This window comes from Dasypus novemcinctus, chromosome 19 (assembly GCF_030445035.2).
Source record: "Dasypus novemcinctus isolate mDasNov1 chromosome 19, mDasNov1.1.hap2, whole genome shotgun sequence".
NCBI classification, from domain to species: Eukaryota; Metazoa; Chordata; class Mammalia; order Cingulata; family Dasypodidae; genus Dasypus; species Dasypus novemcinctus.
In genome coordinates, this window is record NC_080691.1 from 39,610,214 (window position 1) to 39,634,049 (window position 23,836).

Sequence of the window (23,836 nt, forward strand, 5' to 3'; positions counted from 1 at the left end):
TGGCAGTACCTGCTGCCTGATTGGGCATTTCTCTTATGTTTAATCTTTCTTTTGGAGGAACCCTTATCCATGCAATCTTATCCAATATCTAAGAAGCCAAAGCAGTGTTGCCTCGGGGACCTCTGCTGGATCCTGTTTGAAAACCATAAAATCTAGATTCAATCCTCATTTTACATTTGACAAAATAGAAGTCCAAAGAGGAACCGGAGCCAGGGCAACCTGGGGCAAAGAGGGAGTAGCTGGGCTAGGATTTCATCTCCTAATTCTTGGGGTTCAGTCATTGCCCACTTTACACACTGCTGTAAAGATCAGAGCTGGGGTGTGACATCTCAGGGAGTGTGCAGGATCAGGCTCAGGCTCACTGGGAGCGTTTGTCCCAAGAAGTCTGCAGCCTGGCATTCCCCTGCTCCATCAACAAAATGTTTTTTTTTTCCTTCAGGGAAAAGGGTATTGCAAATATTTTGCCATGGGTAAATCTAGAAAGATATGCGTTAAGAGGTCTTTATGTGTGTTTAAAGCTTTCTGCTTTTAAGTTCTCTCTTTGCACCTCCGAGAGGTGGGTAGAATGGTGTTAGATCAGATCCTCTGAGAATCAACAGAAAGATGAGATTAAATTGCAAGGATCTGTAGGGGGAAGTGCTAGCGAGAAAAGTGGGGAGGGAGCAGGGAAAGGCCTGGAGAGCTGCCACGCGTAATGCAAGTCTGACTCCAAGTGGAAGATAGAGGGAAGGAAGTTTGGGTGAAGAATTTTTGACCACCTTGCAGCCTAGTGAAGGTTCAGCAAGGCCATCAGGCGTTCTCGAGCCAAAGAAGTAAATTTAGAGGGGGTCCGTGTCGCCCAGGACCGGGGCCACTGTAGTATCCCTGCTGTGCTCTCTAAGTGGCTGGGAGGAGCCTTCTGGAAGCATGGCCTGGGCATAAATACCGTGATGGGTTTCAGAGTACTACAGCTGGGCCCTTGGTCAATTTTACTTTCTGTAATTGAAGGTGTTCTGAGCTTCTGACTTCTATTTTACAGAGTAGGTGAATTTCCAGCCTGAAGTCACAGTGCCAAGTGGTAGAAGAGTCAGGGCTGAGAAGCCAGTACCTCTCGGCCCTAATCTCAAGCACCCTCCTAGGTGATTAAATCCAGAGGTGAGGGTGGTGGGTTTTTAGGGCATTTCACATCCCAGGAGAGCTAGGCAGGGCTGAGTGCTTCAGAGTCAAGAGCTCCCTGCCCTAGGGATCTTGTGATGAGACTGTCGTCTCAACAGATGTCTTCCAGAAAGATCCCCTGCTGAAGAACATGCCCCCATTTATCTGACAGGGAAGTATAAACTTCACAGAAACCTCTCAACCCGAAGTTGATTTTAGTCAGAAAGAAAGAGGCTCTGTGCTTTGTGGGTGGGGCAGTTAGAGGTCCATGAAATCAATCTGAGGCCTGGAATCCTGCTCCAGGCAAGATGTTGGTTGTAAGGGCCATTTCACGCTTCCCTATGACAGGAAGGTATTCAGACTCCAGCAGGAAGTTCTTCCTCCTAGACTGTCTGAGTAAAAAGTCACTCTGAGTCTGAAGGAACAGAGTGAACTGTTTGGGAAAAGGACTTGAACCCTCTCATGAGATGAATACCCAACCTTCAACTTCTCCCAAGTTAGGATGTGAAATCCTGGTACCACTCCCTCCAATTCTGAATTAAAGACGGAAAAAAAAAAAAGATTCAAAATGTTAAGAAAAAAGAAGACCCCATATTATATTTTCCCTACTTTTGTAAAAAAAAAAAAATGCTAAAAAGGAAGGAAATAGACCAACATGTTGACTTGGTGATTACTTGCAGATAGGAAGTTGTTGATAGGCTGTATTTATTTCCCTTTTTTCCCCCTCCATAAATTAGCATATATTTTTAAAAATAAAATCCTTAGGGTTCCAGTTCTGATTAAGGTGGAGGAAGCATCCCCCGCCTCTCCCCATGTATGTAACTAAACCCCCTGGAAAGAATGCATGAAGCATCTATCTGAGGATTGAAAAATAAGTGGTAGCAGGAATATTGGGGAAGGAAATCAACTGGGTGGTGAGATTCCTGTTTTGTTTTTGACTCCCATACCTCCCAGTCTCATCTCAAAGGCAGTGTGAGTTCTGGAACAGAGCACTGGGCGTGGAAAGAAAGAGCTCCAAGAGAAGTCCTGTCTTTCCAGTCTGAGGAGAAGGAAAGGGTGTATGTGGCCTACAGGACAGAGTGGGGAAATCTTTTTTTTTTTTTTCAAGTTCATACTGAACTTGAAACTAAGCAGCAGCAGTCGTGGTGACCAGTGGGAAAGCACCTAAATCTGAGAAAAAGGAATCCTATTCTGATCAAAGGAATTGTGATCTAAAAACTGGAGGGAGGGGAGATTCCCATTACCTTTTTTCTCTCTTCCTCCTTCTACTTGGCCAGAGCAGACCCAGTCACAGAAGGCAGACTTCCCACTGTACCCCACTTTCTAGTCAGAAGCCCAGGAAAAGGGGGTCATGAAAACTAGTATAGAGATCATGGAGAGGGAGCTGGAGAAATGAATCCCATAAAGTGACATATGAATCTAGGCTGGCATGCATGGATCTTACCTGAAAGAGTTTTCTGATGACTTTAAGAACTGAACTATTAGGTAGACCATCCAGGTTTCAGACTGGCCTCTGGGTGACACAAGCTCAGAACAGATTCGAATTACACTACAAGGGCTTTGAAACTAAGAAGTGAGTTTAGCAAGGTCGTATAATACAAGATCAACATGGAAAAATCAATTGTATTCCTAAATACTAGGAATGAACACGTGGAAATAGAAATTTAAAACATAATGCCATTTATAATGCTCCCCCCAAAATGAAATGCTTAGGTTTAAATCTAACAAAACTTGTATAGGATCTGTATGCTAAGAATGACAAAATGCTGATGAAAGAAGTCAAAGAAGATCTAAATAAATGGAGAGGCATAGCATGTTCATAGATTGGAAGACCAACATAGTAAAGATATCAATTCTCCCCAAATTGATCGATAGGTGATTCCAATGTCAGTCTAGATAAGGTGATTCTAAAATTTATATGAAAAGGCAAAGGAATTAGATTAGCCAAAACAATTTTTCAAAAAAATAATAAAAATAGAGGAATCCTGTGCCGCTGATAAGGATAGAAGCAGTCACAGAAGAACACACAGCGAATGGACACAGAGAGCAGACAACTGGGGGGGGGGGCGGGAAGGGGAGAGAAATAAAAATAAATCTTAAAAAAAAAGTAGAGGACTCACTACTGGTTTTTTAAAGACTCACTATAAAGCTATAGAAATCAAGACATTGTGGTATTGGTGAAGGAAGATACACACATGTACAACAGAATGAAAATTCCAAAAATAGACTGAAAACAATATGGCCAATTGATTTTTTACAAAGTTGCCAAGACAATTAATGGAGAAAGGATAGTCTTCTACAAATGGAGTTGGCACTCTTGGACACTAATATAAAAGAAATGCTCCTCAATCTAAACCTCACTGCTTATACAAAAAGACATTAGAATAAATGAAACATTTAAAACTATAAAACTTTTAAAACATTTGGGGGAAATGTTTTGATATGGGGTTAGGCAGAGTTCTTAGCTGTAACACCAAGAGAACAACCAATAAAAGAAAATGTTGATAAATTGTGCTTCACCAAAGTTATAAACTTTTGTTCTGCAAAAGACACTTTTAATAGAATGAAAAGGCAAGCTAAAGGGAGAAAGTATTTATAAATCATATTTGAGAAGGGACTTGTATATAAAGAATGTTCAAAATTCAGTGAGGAAACAACTCAATTAAAAAATGGGTGAAAGATTTGAAAACATTGGTGGTGGTTTGAAGATGTACCCCAGAAAACATGTTCTTAAACTTAATTCTTGGCAGCGGACTTGGCCCAGTGGTCAAGGCGTCCGTCTACCACATTGGAGGTCCTCGGTTCAAAACCCGGGCCTCCTTGACCCGTGTGGAGCTGGCCCATGTGCAGTGCTGATGCGTGCAAGGAGTGCCGTGCCACGAGGGGTGTCCCCCACGTAGGGGAGCCCCAAGTGCAAGGAGTGCGCCCCGTAAGGAGAGCCGCCCAGCGTGAAAGAAAGTGCAGCCTGCCCAGGAATGGTGCCGCACACACGGAGAGATGAGACAACAAGATGACACAACAAAAAGAAACACAGATTCCCATGCTGCTCATAACAACAAAAGAGGACAAAAGAAGATGCAGCAAATAGACACAAAGAGCAGACAACCAGGGTGGGGAGGGGAAGGGGAGAGAAATAAATAAATAAATAAAGCTTTTTAAAAAAAACACAAAACCTTAATTCTTCCTGTGGGCGTGAGCCCATTGTAAGCAGGACCTTTTTTTTTTTTTTTTAATAATTTTCTTCTTCTTTATTTTCTTTTAAATGTTACATTAAAAAAATATGAGGTCCCCATATACCCCCCACCCCACCCACGCCACCCCTCCCACATCAACAATCTCTTCCATCATTGTGGCACATCCACTGCACCCGGCGAATACATTCTGGAGAACCGCTGCAGCACATGGACAGTGGTCCACATTGTAGTCCACACTCTCCCCCAGTCCACCCAATGGGCCACGACAGGAATACCACACAATGTCCAGCATCTGTCCCTTCATCACCACCTAGGACAGCTCCAAATCCTGAAAATGCCCCCACACCATATCTCTTCTTCCCTCTCCTGACCATCAGCAGCCACCGTGGCCACCCTCTCCACGTCACTACCACAATTTCTTCCCTTACTAATCACAACAGTTCCCCGGCAGAACACCGGTAAGTCCACTCTAACCCATACTCTATTCTTCCATCTTGTGGACCTGGGATGGCTATGTCCAGTCCCCCTCTATATCAAGAGGGGTTTTAGATTCCACATGCATGATGGATGCAATTCTCCTTGTAAGCAGGACCTTTTGATGAGATTACTTCAGTTAAGGTGTGGCCCAACTCAACCAGGATGGGTCTTAATCCTATCACGGGAGTCCTTTATAAATAGGCTGAAATTCAGACAGTGAAAGCACAGGGAGCTGCCAAAAGCTGAAAGTCAGCAGAACCCACAGAAGGGAGAGACCAGGAGAGGCCACCATGTGCTTTACCATGTGACAGAGGAGCCCAGGACTATTGGCTGCCAGCTCCAGAATGCCAGTCTTTGGGAAGAACGCGTCACCTCCATAAGGCTTTGATTTGGACTTTTCCTAGCCTCAAAACCAAGAGCTGAATAAATTCCCTTTATTTAAACCAACCCAGTGTATGGTATTGGGTTGCGCAGCCAAGGAAACTAAAACAGCACACTTCATCAAAGGAGATATATAGAAGGCAGAAAGATGCTCAATGTCTTTAGTTTTTAGGGAAATGCAAATTAAACCACAATAAGCACTATACGGCTACCAGAATGGCTAAAATAAAAAATACTGGCAGTATGACGTACTGGCGAGGTCACAGAGAAATTAGATCTCTTACATTGCTAGTGAGAATGCAAACTGTACGGCCACTCTGGAAAAGCTGGGCAGTTCTTATAAAATTAACATACCTGTATCATATGACCCAGCAATCCAGCTCCTGGGCTCACACCCTAGAGAAATGAAAACTCACAAATTAATATTTATAGCAGCTTTACTCGTAATAGTCCAAAACTGGAAACAACCCAAATATCTTTTGAAGGATGAATGTGAAACAAACTGCACCATCCATACAATGGAAGGCTATTTTGCCTTAAAAAGCAATACCATGGATGAAAGCACAATGCTGAGGGAAAGAAGCCAGACTCCTGAGGTCCCATCCTGTACGATGACATCACGTGACATTCTGGAAAAGGCTAATCTAGACGGACAGAGAACAGATCAGTGTTTGCCAGGGGCTGGGGTGGAATAAGGGTTTGACTACAAAGGGGAAGCATGAGGGAATTTTGCGGGGGGTGATGGAATTGTTCTGGGTTCTGATTGTGTGGTTCATGAATCTATACATGGGTTCAAACGCAGAGAACTGTACACCCAAAAGAAGTCAGTTTTATGTTAACTTAGAAATTTAAAAAAGTATGTGTGTGTAGATATAAATATATATATATATATCCAAACATATTTCTTAAAAAATTTTTTTTTCAAATGCTTTAAAAGAAATTTTCCATCAGGGTTTCTGCCAGAAAGGCTGCTTAGTGAGGGGGCTCTCACAGCCACCCTGGTAGTCTTTTGGGACTGTTTTTCCATCTCTACTGTGAGAAGATTGGTCTTGAGCAGTGATTTTCACTCCCCCTCATCCCAAATTGGGGGCCTGGGTACTCCCTTTGTGGAAATGGGGGTGGAACTAGGTTTGGAGAGAAAGGGATCCTGGCCTCCTCCAGGCCCTGGGCCTGCAGCTCTGCTCCGCTTGTCTGTCTCAGATATTTTCTGAACACGCCTGGATCGTTCTAGCTGTTCTCACGGCAGATCCCAGGCACCTGGGGGATTTTGGACAATCCTGGATTCCAAGGCCTAGTGGTGGGGCCCACTTGTTTGTACCTTTGGCAAGTATCCCCTTGGGTCCCAGGAGCTGGCCGGACTGGGGTGCTGGCTCCAATGGTCAGTGACCCTATACAAGGCATTCTGGGGGGGCGCTGGGTACGTACTCCTGGGACCCGCGGGGAACGCTGCAGAGGCTTCTCGATCTAGGCCTCCCCTGAGGTCAGGTCTGAAAGGACCTTAAACCATTTGTTTGGTTTTTAGTTTTCCATCCCAGGATTTTTTGCAAGAGCACTTTGTAAACAATAAAGGGCTGTGCACAGATGGGGGAAATGCCGTCACTGAGGATGAGCATGCTGCTCTAAACCAGCCGCCCAAAGAGTAGCACTGATAACAAGAGCTGCTGTTTACACTGGGCGTGCACCCGGTGCCAGGCACCAGGCTAAGGAACCCTCTAATCCTCACCACCACCCTAGGAGAGGAGGGCTGTCACTGCTATGATGGGTGAGGACACTGAGGGACCGAGAGGCCCTGGGCCACCCGGGGAGGGACAGAGGTGATGGAGCTGGGCCCCAGCCTGCAGCTCCAGCTCTCTGAGCCAAGGCCTCCAAGAGGAACTCGTGAGGTCTGACATCAGGCCTGCCCACACAGCATGTGCTTCGGAGAAGGCGGCTAACACTGCCTTCGTCAAAGGCTGGTGGGGACTGCCGAGGGCACTTTGAGACCTGGCTGTCTAGAACAGCACTCCAGACAATTTTTTAGAAGTTTATATAGTGGAATGCTTTCTTTGAAAATGAACTTACGCACAAGTTCCGATCTAGAAAACCAGAGTTGGGCTGCTGTGGCTGAAGAAGCAGGCAGGGGGAGCCTGAAGCCCCAGGCCCCTCGGCCCCACCCTGGAACATTGCTAAGGGTCACTTATCCAGGAGGCCGGCAGTGACCAGGAGCACAGGACATGTCATGATGCCTAAGGTTCTGGCTGTGGGTTCAAAAGGATGTGGGATTCTGGTAGAGCCACTCCCCAGTGAGTCAGTGTAGGAGAGGGCTGCGGGATTCCAGGCCTGCTGCATGCACTGAGTGCTGCTGGCAGGGCCGTCTGACCTGGGCATCACCTGCCTCCTCACCGTCCCTGGCCAGGCCCCTGTGGCCATCATCTGCCATTCCTGGGGTGGGAAACTTTATTTGCACCATCTTCCATTTAGTGAGGTTAATCTTTAAAAGATAAGGATTATAACCCTCCCTTCTTTCTTGCCCTTACTAAAAGGCATCATCTGGTTTTCTGCATCAGCAAAAGTAGAAGGTTCAAGTTTAGACCTTGGTGAAGGTCAATGGGAGATCTGCCCCTCTGACACCAGTGCAGGGGCTGGCCACGATGGCTCACAGTGGAATCATTGAACAGACCTCCTTCTCATAGATGTCAGGGATCACGCCCATCGGGGAGTTGACCATGTGCACCGTGTTCTTGCCAAACAGCTGGAACTCGTAGTGGATGAGCTGCTCCCAAAAGCCGTTGTTGGGCCGGATGATGGGCCGGCATGACTTGGTCCACATGTGGGCGTCCAGCAGGGACATGGCATGGTACTTCATGAGGTAGGCAAGGCAGAGGGTGGCCGAGCGGCTCACACCGGCGGCACAGTGGAGCAGCGTGCGGCCCTGCTCCAGGCCCACGCCGTGGATGTGGTCGGCGATGGGGTCGAAGAAGTCACAGAGGCGTGTGCTGGGTGCGTCGGCCACGGGCACCTGCACGTACCGGATGTCCTCGTAGATGGTGTTCACCACCTCCACTGAGACGTTGATGACCGTAGTGATGTGGCTGCGGGACAGCATGAGCTTGTTGTTGGCGGCCACCCCACTGCTGATGTACAGGCTGCTGGTGATCTGGGAGAGGCCATGGACTGAGGGATGCCGGCACTCAACTGGGAAGGCACACGGGGGGGCTGTCATCAAGGCGGCAGGGTCAGAGGTCTGTGAGGAGAGAGGGCTGTATCTTTCTGCTAGGCTGAGTCCATGGAAAATGGCAGAGAAGGAGGGGGCCGTTTAGCGGGCAGTCGGCCAACCCCAGGGGAATTCTGGGAAATGGGTGGATGGGCCTATAGCAGGCAGATTTACCCAGAGGGTTCATTAAAAATGCAGGTACGCCAGTCCCTCCCCAGACCACTGAGTCAGACTGTCTGGGTGAAGACCAGGACTCTGCATTTTCTGCATGCTTCTCAGGAGGTCTGATGTGCACTGCCTGATGGGACAAAGGGCAAGCCCCCAAGTCCTCTCCTAAGGGCCCCCCAGTTCTAGGCTGGCAGGCTAACTTGTGTCCCTCAATGGTACCCTGGCCTGACTTCCCATTTAGGCTCATACAGCCCCCTTCCTGCTTCCCCTCAAAATCTCCTCCCTTCAAGCCCCTCTTGGGGGGAACCCCTGCAATGTTCTAGCTTTATGCCCAAATCATGAGACCGCAACTGACATGGAACCAGGACCCACTGTGCTAGGAGTCATGGGAGGGGTGGTAAAAAGAGGGGAGCAGAAAAGGTCCACCACTGCCCCCACGGACCAGCTCTTGACCAGAAAGGATGTGTCCATGTGAAGCTGATGGCAAATTACAAAGGCCACCATTATTAAACATGCTTTTGCACCTTGTTGCTAAGGAGGGCCTGGGGAAGCAAGTGGCTGAAGGCTTCCTGGAGGAGGTGAGCAGCCCCCAGAGGTAAGTACAGAGGGCAGAGGGCCTCAAGGAGATTAGCCACACCAGCACAACCCTGTTGCCTGTAGCAGGCCTGTGACAGGCACCCCAGGGAGAGGCAGACCCCTGCCATCTAAGGAATTCTAAGGCCCCTCACTCTCCCAGACTTGAACGAAGCTGCCAAAAGAGCGCATCTTTGCATGTTTTACTGAAATGGGAGTGTTGAGATTTAGATCACACCTTCAAAACCAAATCGCAGTCCTTACCTGGCACAGACAAATGAGGAGCCAAAGTTTTGCTTCCCTGCTTAAAATAATGGACAAGTTCAAGCTCCTCACCTCAAATGTCAAGGCCATTTGTGGCCTGGCTTCTGCTCTTCTCTCCAGCCTCCTATTAGCCTGCTCTACTTCCTGAAGTGCCTCAGCTACACAGAGCCCTTTGTAGTTCCTTACAGACATGCTGTCCTCTCCAGCCCAGGACCTTTGCCCCTGCTGGTCTCTCAGTCCGAACCCCCTTTCCTTACAGGCTTGTCAGATCCTGATCTGTTCCATTCAGTAGAGAACTATGGCATGTTCTCACTCCTTATCAACAGAAATCCCACAGAAGTGGACTAGGGGCCCTCAAATCAGTGCCTCACGGGCGACAGGCACAGACAAAAAGTTTGCGGAGGAGACACTATCCTTGAAAGTGAGGGTAGCGATGGGAGGAGAGCTGTTTTCTCAAGAAATATTTATCGGGCACAGTGTTAGGTGTCGAATCTATCAAAATGTATATAATCCAGTCATAGCCCCTCTTCTCTCAGAGTTCAAAGTTTGATGGGGGACCCAGACATTAAGCAGACAGTGACTGTATGACAGGACTGGAAAGTAGGGAAAATATTATAATGCCTACCTTGTAAGGATGTCGTGAGGTTTAAATGACAATCCAAGTAAAGTGTTTAACAGGGTGTGGTGCAGAGTGAGTCCTCTAGGAACGATAACTAGTCTTCTTCCTGTTGTTAGGGAAGTTAAAATGCAGGGCATTGTGGGAGTAGAAAAGAAGGGACTTTTTTCCAGGCTGGGGGCTAGGGAGTCATAAAGATCGCCTGAAATGACGCAGGGACCCAAACAACATTTAGTAACAGGAGGAAGGAGGTGGAGAAATGACAACTTCCCAGCAGCTCAGCTTCACCACTTTACAACCTTGGCTTCCCTCCTCTGCTTCAATCTTCTGAATAACCTAACCAAGATGGTGGAGAGAGTTAATATAGCCATTTTACAAAAGGGGAAGTGAGATAGAGTAAAAGGACTTGGCCAGAGTCACAAAGCAGGCTCTGAAAGCCGTTTTTTCCGATCACGTTATGTTAGGAAAAGTCGGCAAACACCGGGAGGCGTAGATTAAATACCGATTTATAAACGTGAAACAAAATCCACGCGTTGAGAAAAGCGAGGCGTCACTTCCGGTAGTGGGCCGGGTAGGCTTCCTGGGGGTGGTGACGTTGTTAGGGGCTTATTCGCCAAGTTGTAGGATCTCCGCTCAGTGTGAGGCCCCGGTGGCCAGTCCGAGACCGCGAGGATCTTACCTCTCTGGACCAGATCCGGGCACCACTCCCGAGAGCGGGCTCGATCATGAAGCTGCCGCACCGCCAAGTCTCGGACGAGGATCTGGAGGAGAGAACACCGGTCACAACCTCGGGGCCACAATTCCCGATCGCCTGGCTCTCTTGTTTCCATAGTAACGGCTACTTGCCGCAGGGAAGAATCGGCCTCCCCCGGCTCACCGGGTTACCGGTCCCAGCTATCACTCCTGAGCCACTGCAATCTTAGCCGAGAAGGGGGCGCGGTTCAGCTTGCCTGGGCTCCTTGATCCCTAGGAGTCTGTCTCCACGGCAACGCGCCCAGCCGCGCCACGGCGGCCGCCAAGGGACAAACCTGCCGCATGCGCACCCAAACGGGGCTCCGCGCTCACGCCCCGGCTCCGCCCCCCTCGTGCGTCTCCCGGGCAACGCTCCGCCGCGCAGTCCCCGCGCTCACTCGGCTTTCGCGCGCGTCCACAGAACATGGCTGCTGCTCGCAGCTCCTCTGACCTGCTTCCTATCCACCGGCAGAACGCAAGCGCAGAACCCCCGGCAGGTGAACACCCGCCCAGACAGTCGGTCACATGGGACCCGAACTCGCCCATGGCTTTTGCGGCCACTGCCCAGCCGAGCACCAGTTACGGCACCAACCTGGTCCCGACCCCGGCCCGGACCTCGACCCCGACCTCCCTGCAGCGCAGTACTCGCAGCGGCAGCGTCGATATGGTCTTAGGAGTCCGGCCGCAGATCATCTTCTTGCGGCCGCGAACCGCGCAGACGCCGGTGCTCTTCAGGTGCGGCCCAGAGACCCAGAACATTCGTCAGACTCCGGGGCCCCAGAGGGAGCCTGAACTCCCTCAGACCCCGGCTCCTGGGGCCGGTCCCCCGACCCCCAGCCCAGGCCCTCCAAGAGCCCCGGGACTCTGAGAACGGTCACTTCTTTGACCCCAAGAAGAGTCTGGATTTCTCACAGACCTGGGCCCCAGCTCCTCCTCGGTCCAGCTCTTTGGGTCCCAGGAGTCCGAATTCCTTCAGCCTGGACCCCCGAGAGAAGCCGAATTTCCCACCCCAGACTCACATTTCCTCCCCCTCGTCCCTGTTCCTTAAGCTTGACATCATGTGGCCCGGGGCTCCCCAGCGCTCTTTAGGGGTGAGCCCGGAACCCCCTCAGAGCCTACCGAAGCTCACATCCCCACAGACCTTAAACACGCCAGATACCCAGTCTCCTCATCCTCCACCTCCCTCAGTGACCCCGGGAAAGCCCCCTGTTCCCTGAACCGAATCTTAATCCCCATAAACCCCAATTTCCCCCACCCCTTCATTCCCACAACCCCTCGCAGTATTCTCCAAACTCCCATGGAGGCCTTGCAGTGGAAAGCAGTTGGAGTCAAAATGAGTTTGATTCAAAATAACCTTATCTGAAAGGGACTATTATTCCCAGTCACTGCTTTTTTCCTCCTTAGTATTGGTAAATTTGGTGCACCACTGAGTGGATGAAATGTTTCATGTGTCTTTTAAGCACTTTTGGTCTTTTTTTGTGTGTGAACACAAAAACCGGATTTGGGGGATTTTGTGTGTGAGCATCTTGATCTCTAAACTTAAGCGTTTTCTGTCGCTTCATGCCTATGGGGTGTCTGCATAGGCATCAAGAAATATAAATTGGAGATTGGGGACATTTTTCAGTTTGTAAATTTTAAAAGTCATGAAACGTAGGTCCAAATTGGCTGAGAATGAATTAGAAAAACATTTTTTTTAAGCTTTCAAAATGTTTGATCCTTTAAAATTTGTCTTTTGTGATCTGAACTATAAACTAGTATACACCCATAGAAAAAACAGACAGGTAAAAACAGAGGTCATAAGAAACACCCATCATCCCACTTGCCTGGAGACAAATCACTATTAACATTTTGCATCCATATGTATTACAACATGCTTATACATTAAACAAATTTTACAAAAAAACGTTCACTGTTATGTAACTTTTTTTTTTCACTTAATACACCCTGGATATCTTTCTGTTTTATATATTATAATTTTAAATAGCTGCACAGTATTTTATTGTGTTTTAACCAGTTTTATTCAATTGCTTCCCTACTGTTGCACATTTAGATAGTCCCCCAATTTTAGAAAGAAAATATGAACAATTGTTTTTAAATGGGCAAAAACATTTAAATGTGTATAATTGCAAATCCACTCCATGATGTGACGAAATTATCAAACAGTAAAAGCTCAGTGCCTGGCAATATCCATTTCTGGCCAGTTCCTCATTTTGACCAAGTTAATCTCTCTTTTCACCCTGAGTACCTAATTCCATTCCACCCCACTCCATGCCATCTCCTTTTCCAGCTCTCACCCATCAATCTTCACTTCACACTTCTTTCACATTTCTGGACTTTTTCCAAAACTTCATCCCTTAGAATTCCCTATTAACCTAACCCACCTTTTGTCCAAGCTTTTTACCTCAACCCCCTCAAATTCATTCCTCTGAACTCTACCCTAGGACTTTTGCTCCTCTCCTCTTAATGCTACCCCCCCCCTCCATCTCATACTGTATTTTCTCCTTAACTATTTTGAGGACAGTTCTGAGTCCCTGCAGACCCTTTTCTTGGGCTGTTCTGGGTCCTTCTACATCCTTCTGAAGATGGCTTGTCCTCTCTGTGTCCAAGAAACATCCTCTTATTCACCTTTTCTAGAAGAAGCCTCCATCTGTCCCTTTCCTCCTCTGAAAATTGTGACAGAACTGTGCCTGACCCAAGAAACCTAGGGAAAGCTCAGCCACTTCCCCGGGGCCCTGTCCAATCAGGTCTGACCCTGGCCCTGGCCCAGCCATCTCCAACCTGTACTGCCTTCCTCTCCCCCCTCCAGCTTAATGAATTCCAGTGAAGCAGCGGTGAAAAAACTTTTACCCAAGAGTCACTTATCTCGGGTGATTATTCGCGACAACCTCAGTGCACAACGAATCTTAGAAATAGAGGTAAAGTAGTCACAAGCTTTTGCATTAGAGATGTTAGTGGCTTGACCCATATTCATTTCACTCTCCCCGCTAACCCTCGGAGGGGCATCACAGGTCTTAGAGGTGACAGAGAATCTACAAGGTGCTCTAATGTAGACCCATTTCACAGTTGAGGCAATTGAAATCCTTGCCCAAGATCCTACAGCTGTTCTAGACTGAGGGGACCAGGGAGAGAGATTATCTCTTGGCTCTTGTGGCATTTTTTTCCCCCCTCAAAGATAATTAGCTTTCTGTTTGATCAGAGGAAATCCGTAAATGGATTCCTACTATCTTCCTTAAGAAGAAGTCTTGGGTCTTAGAGCTTGAAGTGCCTTCATCTCTTTCAGGTCAATCTTTTTCCTTTAGGGATTGTCCCCATTTTCTAGATGAGAACTGAGACTCCTTTCCCACTTTTTGCTTATGGATGGGAAGGGTTTGACCTGCTTACCTGAAAGCTCTCAGAAGAAAGGAGAGGGCAACCACAGTGTTGTCATCCCACTGCTCCCCACAGTCACTGATTGATGAATTCATTAAATGAGTCCTGGGGTTTTCTGGGGATGGGGGCTGTGTTGGGCCGTAGGAAGAGACTAGAATAAGCTGGACTTCAAGCAGAGCAGGCAGCCCAGAGTTGAGCTGCTGCCCCTTTCTTGACCTTTGGGCTTTCCTCCATTGTCCTGGACCCAAGTCCTGATGGGCTTATAGGATTCTAATGTCAAAAGAATGAGGGGGGTAGGGGCAGGTAAAAGAAGCATAAGAGATGGTGCCAGATTCCCTTTAAAGCTACAAAGACCCAAAGAAGAGTAGGGGCCTTACGTTTCTCCCTCTGCTAAACTTAGAGTGGTGTGGTATAGTGGAGAGAGGGTGGACTTGGAGCTGGACAGCCCAGCTTTGTGGGACTTTTGTGTTGCCTTTTGGTGTGATGTTCTCTGGGACATCCCATTGGTAAAATGGGATATGTTAGGACCCTCTAAATTGCAGGTGACATGAGCTGAACTTGAACTAATTCAAGTGAAATAAAAAATGATAGGTTTACATAATCAATGATGGAAAGGGGCAGGGTAGCTAGAGTTTGGGATGAGCAAAAACAAGGGCTCTAACCTGATCAACACTATCAGGTGGGTCTCCTGCCCTACCCCTTCACCTCCTTTGTCTGTTTCCCTGTGTGTTGCTATCGTGATTGGATTGACTGTCCCTGGGGAGCATGGCCACAGGAAACCTTGGCCCATAGACCAGAAAACAAAGGAAATGCTTCCACTATTGCTCCAGGTAGAGAAATTCTGGAGAAGAACTCCATTTGGCCCAGGTTGGGTCATGGGTCCAGCGCTGCTTCAAACAGTATGGCCAGGTGGTGTGGGGTATTTTGACAGGCCCAGGCTGGGTTGGGGACCAACCCCTATGACCAGTGCATGGGGGATGTTGTACCTCTGGCAAATGGTGTGAGGATCCCAGATACTGTACTTGGAAACTCTTGAGTTGGCTTTTTATGCGTGCCATCCTTCAACCACCCAGAAGCTTCCCTTTTGCAGCTGTATTGAGCCCATACTGTGTTGAAGGTGTCCTGCAGCCATCATGTATCATTACTGCCATTTAAGAACTAACAGAAATGGAGGCTCAGAGAGGTGGATAACTTCACTAAGGTTTCACAGTGAGTCATGGCAGAGTTGCAAACCCTGGTCTGATTTATCATTATGCAGGATTTCTCCCTTCAGGGTAGGTACTGTCTTCTCTGTTTATACCTGTGTGTCTGGTTTACAGGAATTCAGTGAACCTGCGGGACCAAGAGCCATGTTTCTGTCTCCCCCCAAAAGTGCTCACATTCAGGGAAGTGGCAGCACTGGGTGGTTTTTCAGGGCCTCAACAACGACCACTAAGAGCTAGGGTCTTGGGAATCCTCAGGGTATGCTCCAAGAGCAGCCGGTGGCTGCTGGATCTATGGCCTTGCTTCTTAAGTGGGGGCGAGTTTGTCCCCATCTCCAGGGGACATTTGGTAATGTCTGGAGACATTTTCCGTGGTCCTAAGGCTGGCACCTGGTGGGTAGAGGGCAGGTATGCTGCTCAACATCCTGCAATATGCAGGACCACCCCCCACTCTCTCATATCACAGAATGGCCAGGCCTCAAATGTTACCAGTGCTGAGGTTGAGAACCTTGATCTGTGATAAGGGTCGTGGTCAAGAGTAATTCACCAGCATAGCATTCTGTTGTAGGCTGACCTAGAAAATGCTGCTACAAAACAGCCACTTACTTCTTCGCAGCTGTATCGGAATCCTCTCAAGTACACGATAAGAATACCAATTCCTGGACCCCACCCAAGCCCCATTGAAGCTTGAATCTCTGGGGTCTGTATTTTGATCAAGCAGCTGAACTATTTCCAATGCTCAGCTAGATTTAGAAAACACTGATTTGTAGTAAGTCTCTTGGTGCCACATTTCCTGTCAACCTCCCTCCCTCCTCACTTCAACTCACTATGTCAAATAATCATGTCAACATTGACTGACCTCTGTGGAGAACTCCTTTGCTTAACATGGTGTTAGATCTGGAGACAAGGCTAGTGCTTATGAAAAAATGTAGACTCTTAGGCTCACCTCCCACCACATTCTGTTGCTACAAGCACTCCAGCCTTCAAAGCCCAGCCCCAGTTTTTAGGCCAATCCTTCCACAAGCCTTTGCTTACTGTCTTCCTTTAACTCTTTGCTTCTCATTTTCAACACTGATTAGAGACATGCACACATGTGTCTCACCTCCCCAACTAAACCGTAGTTGCCATGAAGGCCAGTAGCTGATTTTTCTAAGTATCCCCTCCTGCAGCTAGTTCTTTTTTTTAAAAAAATTATTGAAGTATATCATTCATGCATGAACATACATAAACAATAAGTGTATAGTAAAAGTTGTGAACTTACAAAACAAACATGCATATCATCCTACAGGACTCCCATATATCACCCCACCACAAATACCTTGCATTGTTGTGAAACTTTTGTAACTAATGTGCAAGATCATCATCAAAGTATTACTACTAACTATAGTCCATATCTTACATTTAGTGTAATTTTCCCCAAAAGCACCATTATTATTATTTTTCATAAATCATAAAATTTATCTAAAGTGTACAATTGGTGGCATTTGGTATAATTTCAGAATTGTGCATTCATCACTTCAATCAATATTAGAACATTTTCACTACTCCAAAAACAAAACAAAACAAAACAACAAAAAACAAACCACTATCACACCCATATGTTAGCACTAATGATGACAAATCCTATGATGTACTTTCACCATTTTTCTATTCATTTCCAAACATTTACAAACAACTTTTTACCAGTTCTGCACAGATTAAACCTCAGCTTTTTATTCTCTAACAACATTCTATTCTCTGGTAACTACATTCTAGCTCTTAACTCCGTGACTTTACTCATAACATAATGTCCTCCAGGTTCATCCACGTTGTCATATGCTTCACAACTTCATTTCTTCTTACAGCTGAATAATATTCCATTGTGTATATACCACAGTTTATTTATCCATTTTTCAGTTGATGGACACCTGGGTTGTTTCCATCTTTTGGCAATTGTGAATAATGTCGCTATGAACATTGGTATGCAGATGTCTGTTCATGTCACTGCTCTCAGTTCTTCTGGGTATATACCTAGTAGTGGTATTGCCAGGTCACATTGCAGATCTATATCTCACTTCCTTAGGAACTGCCAAACAGACTTCTACAGTGGCTGTGCCTTTCTACATTCCCACCAGTGAATAAGTGTTCCTATCTCTCCACATCCTCTCCAACCCTTGTAGTTTTCTGTTTTTTTAAGGTGGTCATTCTAGTAGGTGTGGAATGATATCTCATTGTAGCTTTGACTGCATTTCCCTAACAGCCAGTGATGCTGAACATTTTTACATGTTTTTCTCCCCACCATTTGTATTTCTTCTTTAGAAGAATGTCTATTTGGATCTTTTGCCCATTTAAAAAAATATATATTTATTTTCTTTTTTTAAAAGATACATAGATCACACAAAATGCTACATTAAAAAGTTTAAGAGGTTCCCATATACCCCACTCCCCACACCCCCCACTCCTCTTATCAACAACTTCTTTCATTAGTGTGATACACTCATTGCATTTGATGTGTACATTTTGGAGCATTGCTACACAGCATGGATTCTAGTTTATGTTGTAGTTTACACTCTCTCCCAGACCATTCAGGGGGTTATGGCAGAATATATAATATCCTGCATCTGACCCTGCAATATCACTCAGGACAACTCCAAGTCTCAAAAATTCCCCAGTATTACACCTCTTTTTCCCTCTTCTTGCCTTCAGCAACTCCCTATTACAGTGATGAAAGGAAAAATGTCAAAAATTGAAAATTTTTTGATATTTTTCATTTTTTAATACCTCAATTTAGTTTTTACTTTAGTTTAGTTCTTCTAAATTATTATGTACTGCCCATTTTTTAATCAGGTCATTGGTCTTTTTATTGTTGAGTTGTAGGATCTCTTTATATATCATGGGTATTAAACCCTTATTGGATATGTGATTTCCAAATATTTTCTCCCATTGAGTAGGCTGCCTTTTTACCCTCTTCACAAAGTCCTTTGAGGTGCAGAAGTGCTTAATTTTGAGGAGGTCCTATTTACTTATTTTTCCTTTTGTTGCTCATGCTTAAGGTTTAAGAGATCCCCATCTACTACAAGGTCTTGTAGATTTTCCCTACTTTATCTTCTAGGGGTTTTTTGGTCCTGGCTTTTATGTTAGGTCTTTGATCCATTTTAAGTTGATTTTTGTATAGAGAGTGAGATAGGGGTCCTCTTTCATTTTGATTATGCATGTCCAATTCTCCCAGCACCATTTGTTGAAGAGACTGTTCCCAGAAAAGTGGACTTGGTAGGCTTATCGAAAATCAGTTGACCATAGAGGCGTGGGTCTATTTCTGAACTTTCAATTTGATTCTTTTGATCAATATGGCTATCTTTAGGCCAATACCATGCTGTTTTAATCACCGTAGCTTTATAACACACTTCAAGGTCAGGAGCATGAATCCTCTAACATCACTCTTCTTTAGGATGTCTTTTTGGATATTTGGGACCCCTTTCCCTTCCAAATAAATTTAGTAATTGACCTTTTTATTTCCATGATGCAGACTGTTGGAATTTTGATTAGGATTGTGTTGAATCTCTAAATCAGTTTGGACAGAATTGACATCTTCACAATGTTCAGTCTTACAATCCATGAGCATGGAATGTCCTTCCATTTATTTAGGTTCTCTTTGATTTCTCTTCAGCCAGCTCATTTGAATAAATAAATGAGTGAGTGAGACATGGTGTTTGCCGTCCTAGTACTTACAGTCTTACTCGAGGACAGGACAGAAGCAAGACAGAAGGATAGAAGAAATGAGTAGAATTCAGTATGATATAGGGCATGTCACAGGTAGTATATGGGAAGTGCCACACAAGTGATATGGACAGGGTGATAAGAGAGGGAGAGGGGAGGGAGGATGGAGACAGATTCTGTAGCCCCTTTCCCCTCTGCCTCTTATTGACCAGTTTTCAAATAGAGCTGTCAAGGTCCAAATTAGGATCCTAGGCTGTGGACTGTCAGAAGGCTGCCCCTAACTCATAGGGGTTATCTAACTCAATGCCTACATTTTACAAATAGGGAAACTGAGGTTCCCCATGAGTCAAGTTATTTAGGGAATATTGGATCCAACTGGCACATCCCCCCCTCACACCCCCAGATCAGCAGCCGAGATGCTTCCCTTCTTGTGAAACAGCTTCTTCATCCTAACCTCCACTCTGTTTTTTGTAAGATAAGAGCTTCAGACAAGACCAAGAAGAAGATGGGCCACTTGTTTGACCACCTGAAAAAAAAGTTCCTGACTGACCAGCTCAGAAAGCTGGGGCGCTGGAGACGGGAATTCGCGAGCATCCAGCAGTACCTGGACAGCACCCGAGCGTACAAGTTTCAGCTCAAATTCAAGCTGGACAAAAGCCATGCACCCTAGTCAAGAAATCATTTTGCCCCAGGGTGGCAGCAACCATACTCAGCAGCAGAAGAACTAGAAACTTGTCAGCCTCCACCATCTTAGCAGTTGTAGCAGCCACAATAAGCCGAGAAGAGGAGACAGAGGAGACCCCGCAACTAAAAAAAACAAAAAACAAACAAACCCTTCAGCTAGTCTAATATTCCTTTGCCCATCCCCTCCCCTCTATTCTGGTGAAGGAAAACTGATAGTCCTTTAGCTGCTGGAGTGGAAGAGGCTGAATCAGACCCTCTTCTATGGTTAAGGCAAAGACTGACCTTTGGTGCCCACCTATGCAAGGTGACATGCCGGGCCAGGTGTGCTGGGCAGACCTTAGATGGGAAGGGGTCAGTAACGCCACCACCTAGAATTCCAGTGGTAAGGAGGTCAAGTTCGGGCATCAGACAGGCTTGGGTTAAGTCCTATTTCTGCCACTCATCAGCCATGACCTTGTAACCTCTGAGGGCCTCAGTTTCCTTATCTGCAAGAATGGGGGTAGTAAGAGGACCCAGCTCCAGGGAGTGGTGTGAGAATTTGATGGGCTCATATGTGTTGAGTTGCTGGCCCAGAGCCATCATTTCTCGTTGCATTCATCCTGATGGCTCCAGTGACTTCCAGCCTAGCCGGACCCCACTCCATGGCCTTCCTGCTGTTCCAAGCCATATCCCAATAGCCTTTCCCTGCATGGACTCCTGATCTAGAATGCCTCTTCAGACCCCTCCTCCCTGGGGGCTTTCACAAACTTCTCTTTGTCCTTCAAGGCTTATCTCAGTGCGATTTCCCGCAAAGCCTTCCCTGTCTAATAATCTGCTGTCCAATCCCCTGGCCCCACCTGCCCAAGCCACATGGGTTACTGCATTAGTCAGCCAAAGGGGTGCTGATGCAAAGTACCAGACATCTTTTGGGTGTAATAAAGGAGTATTTATTTGGGGTAGAAGCTTACAGTTAGCAGGCCATAAAGCCTAAGTTACTTCCCTCACAAAGTCTGTTCCCACGTGTTGGACCAAGATGGCTGCTGACAATTGCCAGGGTCCAGCCTCCCTCTTCCTCTTACGGCTCCGTGGCCCCAGCTTCTTCCAATATCAGTTGTAGGCTGGGATAAGTCTCATCTTTCTCCTGGGGCTTGGTCCTCTCCAGGCTCAGCTGCTCTGTTCTCTCCACAAGGTCAGCTGTAGACCTCGAGGCTTTCTCTTTCCGGGGCCTCTGCTGTGTCTTTGGAGCTATCTCTACTCCTCTTGTGTTCTTCTGTGTGTTTACTTCCTGGGATTCCAACATCCAAAACTAACTTTCTTCCCTACCATGTTGTTTTCCTCTGAGTCCCTGCCCACTAAGAGGGCAGGGACTCAACGTCCTACTTACATGGCCCAATCAAAGCCTTAATCATTATTTAGTCAAGTAAAAGTGCAACCTCTGAATCCAGTCCAATCTAATATGCCCGGTGGAACAGACCAGTTCCAAACATAACCCAATATCTATTTTTGGAATTCATAAACAATATCAAACTGCTGCAATTGCTTCTCCCTGCAGAACTTGGATTACCTGTGGCTCTTCGTTCTGCCTTGTGTGGTACCCCTGATTAGATTGTATGCCCTGTGAAGGCAGGGACCAAGGATCCTCTAAGGGCCTGTTCTGTGATGCTTCCCCTAACTGGCCCCAGTAGGACAAACAGGTCCCTCCTTCCTTGGGCCCCCTGTGGACCCAAACCTCTGTTTCTGCATTGAAGCCACTATTTGTTTACACACTGTCTCCCTGGCCAGGTTGGGAATGGCTTGGTGGCTGGGATGCTGATTTATTCATCTCTGTAACCACCCTGCCTCGTAAACAGAGCAGCCACTCAGTGTTTTGCTTTTGTTTTTTGTTTTTGGCAAATATGATGGTCTTACCTGCGCGTTACAGCATCAGCACAGAGCCTTGTACAGAGGAAGGGCCTGCTGCACACTCCCTAAGTTAACTGGCTCTCCTCATTTTACAAATGAGGAAACTGAGGCCCAGAGAGGTGACCTGACTTATCCAAGGTCACGCAGCAAATTAGTAATTAGTGGCAGGGAACTAGTACTGGGTTTCCAGTCTCACATGGAGTGGCCATTCTGCGTCACCACAGCTGCTAGATAAGGACCTTTGGTGGCTTGGTGGCCTTGGGAAGTCCTCCTGGAGAGGACTTGTCCTCTTTAACCCCACAGCATGGCTGCCTGGAGCTATCCAGAAAGCTCTCCTCTAAGCTGGATCTCAGGGAGCCCCAAACCCTGGCGGGGGCATGGGAAAGAAGACCTTCATGATGTTTTGATTTGCCCCTTTTTTTTTGTCTTGCTTTGAGAACCTGGAGCCTGCTCCTTTTCAGTGGGAGCCTAAACAATCCTTTCCTAGGTTCTGATCTGTCTCTCAGCTGAGCACAACCAATGAGAATAATGGATTTTAAGTGTATATGCAAATATTTTAAATTTTATCTTACAAACAATAAGACCACATTTACCAAAAAACTTTTCTATTATAATCAACCACTGCCCAACCGCTGCTAGCATTTTGGGGTATTTCTCATATTTGATGTATTTGTTTTATTTCAATAGTCTTTTTTTTTCTCTCCTTCCCCTTGGTACTGTCCCTAGAAAGGGGAGAAGTACTGGGGATCCCTTCTTTTCTCCAAACTGTCCCCAGGAACTTTCTGCCTCCTACATCTCACTTAATGTAGCCCCTCTCAGTCAGTCTTATCACAGCCCAGCCTCCAGCCATGAAGCACCCTTCTCCCCGGGATGGCTGGCCTTGGCTAATGGTCTCCGCTTCCCCATGCAGTGGCCCAATGGGGATCAGGGTTGTGGGACAGAAGTTGGAATGTCAACCTCGTTAGTCTTTTAATCAGACACTGTCTCCTCTGTGTATGGAATTAGTCTACTCATGTCTCCTTTAAAAATAAAAAAACAGGGGGAGTGGATGTAGCTCAAGCAGTTGAGCACCTACATCCCACATGGGAGGTCTCAGGTTTGGTGCCTGGTGCCTTCTAAAAAAGACAAACAATGAGCAGACAATGAGAAAAAACAATGAGCAAGACAACAAGCAAACAATGAGCAGATGAGTTAAAAAAACAAGCAGGGAGCAGATATGGCTCAAGCAGTTAAGTGCCTGCTTCCCACATGGGAAGTCCCGGGTTCAATTTCCGGTATCTCCTAAAGAAAAAAAACAACAACAAACAGACAATAAATAGACAATGAACAAAACAATGAGCAAAAACAACAGGCAGACAACGAACACAAACAACAAGCAAAAACAGTGAGCAAAGAGACAAGGGAGCCAGCTGGGGCAGGGGGCAGGAATTGTATTAAAAGTATGTAAAAAAATAAAAACAACAAAATATTTTTAAAAAGTGATAAAAGATCAGGATGTTCTGGAATTACATTGGGCGATGGCTGCCCAACATTTGAAAATAAATAAATAAACAAGTAAAACCAGAGAATGTTGCATTTAAGGAAGAAGCAAGAAGCAGTGAGATTCTAGAAGATGCTGCTTAAGATGCTGGAAGCAGATTAAAGGAGAGGAAAATCAGTGAGGGAGGGATGGTGGAGTGTTGAATGGGAAGATTTTAGAGAAGAAATAGAATTTTGATGCTATGGAGGGTCTTAGCGATTCTTTAGTCCATGTGTGTGTTTGTACACGTATACACAAATGGAACTCTCAGTTCAAATGAAATCTTCCAGTAATTACCAGTCTCTTAATCAAAACCACTGACATATTAACATTTACTGGACACATTCATTAGGCACCAGGCACAAGGCTCAGCTTTTATCAAATATGATCTCAACTGAATCTTCCCAATGACAAAGTAGGTAATTTTCTTAGCCCCATTTTATAGATGAGAAATTGAGGTTCAGAGAGAAAAAGGTTCCCACCCAACTCTGGGCAGCTAATAAGTGACAAAGTCCAACCCAAGCCTGCTTCACTCCAAAGTCCACATCACAAAGTTCCCAAATTTCATCACTCTAGTTGGAAGCGGAGCGCCCGTGACCGGGAGCCCACTGGAGCACGGATCAAAACCCCAATGATTTTACAAATGCTGGGGAGTCTCAGCGATTACGTAAGTTTACCTGAAGTCAGCTATCTAACCGCAGAGCTGAACTAAAACCCAGCCTACCAGGAGGCTAAGAAGAACTTGACACCCAT

The 23,836-nt window shown here is 46.3% G+C and overlaps 2 protein-coding genes across 3 annotated transcripts; one reads left to right on the forward strand and one right to left on the reverse strand.

Moving 5' to 3' along the window:
- Positions 1-5,605: 5,605 nt before the first annotated feature.
- On the reverse strand, positions 5,606-10,830 carry DUSP18 (dual specificity phosphatase 18). 2 transcript variants are annotated; one of them, XM_023585443.2, is made up of 3 exons: positions 10,680-10,830; positions 10,010-10,109; positions 5,606-8,443 (listed from the first exon to the last, which is right to left on the reverse strand). In XM_023585443.2, exons 1-3 carry the CDS (start codon positions 10,828-10,830, stop codon positions 7,822-7,824), a joined length of 873 nt encoding a protein of 290 aa, XP_023441211.1. In that variant the 3' UTR covers positions 5,606-7,821. The 2 variants fall into 2 exon arrangements, with proteins under 2 accessions (XP_023441211.1, XP_023441212.1); XM_023585444.3 differs by lacking the exon at positions 10,010-10,109 and having other exon boundaries at positions 5,606-8,409; positions 10,680-10,759.
- Positions 10,831-10,926: 96 nt separating this feature from the next.
- C19H5orf52 (chromosome 19 C5orf52 homolog) lies at positions 10,927-23,124 on the forward strand. The gene is made up of 3 exons (XM_004481338.4): positions 10,927-11,467; positions 13,539-13,647; positions 19,475-23,124. The coding sequence occupies exons 1-3, from the start codon at positions 11,157-11,159 to the stop codon at positions 19,667-19,669; spliced, it is 615 nt and encodes a 204-aa protein (XP_004481395.1). The 5' UTR covers positions 10,927-11,156; the 3' UTR covers positions 19,670-23,124.
- Positions 23,125-23,836: the final 712 nt, after the last annotated feature.

Bases quoted from the DNA above. Each gene is read 5' to 3' on its own strand.
- DUSP18 (XM_023585443.2), bottom strand. From the start codon at position 10,830: ATGGAAACAAGAGAGCCAGGCGATCGGGAATTGTGGCCCCGAGGTTGT. The intron at 10,110-10,679 runs GTAAGATCCTCG...CCCTAACAACAG, and splicing joins CCCGGATCTGGTCCAGAGAG to GAAGAAGACTAGTTATCGTT. The intron at 8,444-10,009 runs GTAGGCATTATA...CCATGGACTCAG, and splicing joins CCTCACGACATCCTTACAAG to CCTAGCAGAAAGATACAGCC.
- C19H5orf52 (XM_004481338.4), top strand. From the start codon at position 11,157: ATGGCTGCTGCTCGCAGCTCCTCTGACCTGCTTCCTATCCACCGGCAG. The intron at 11,468-13,538 runs GTGCGGCCCAGA...TCCCCCCTCCAG, and splicing joins CAGACGCCGGTGCTCTTCAG to CTTAATGAATTCCAGTGAAG. The intron at 13,648-19,474 runs GTAAAGTAGTCA...GTTTTTTGTAAG, and splicing joins AACGAATCTTAGAAATAGAG to ATAAGAGCTTCAGACAAGAC.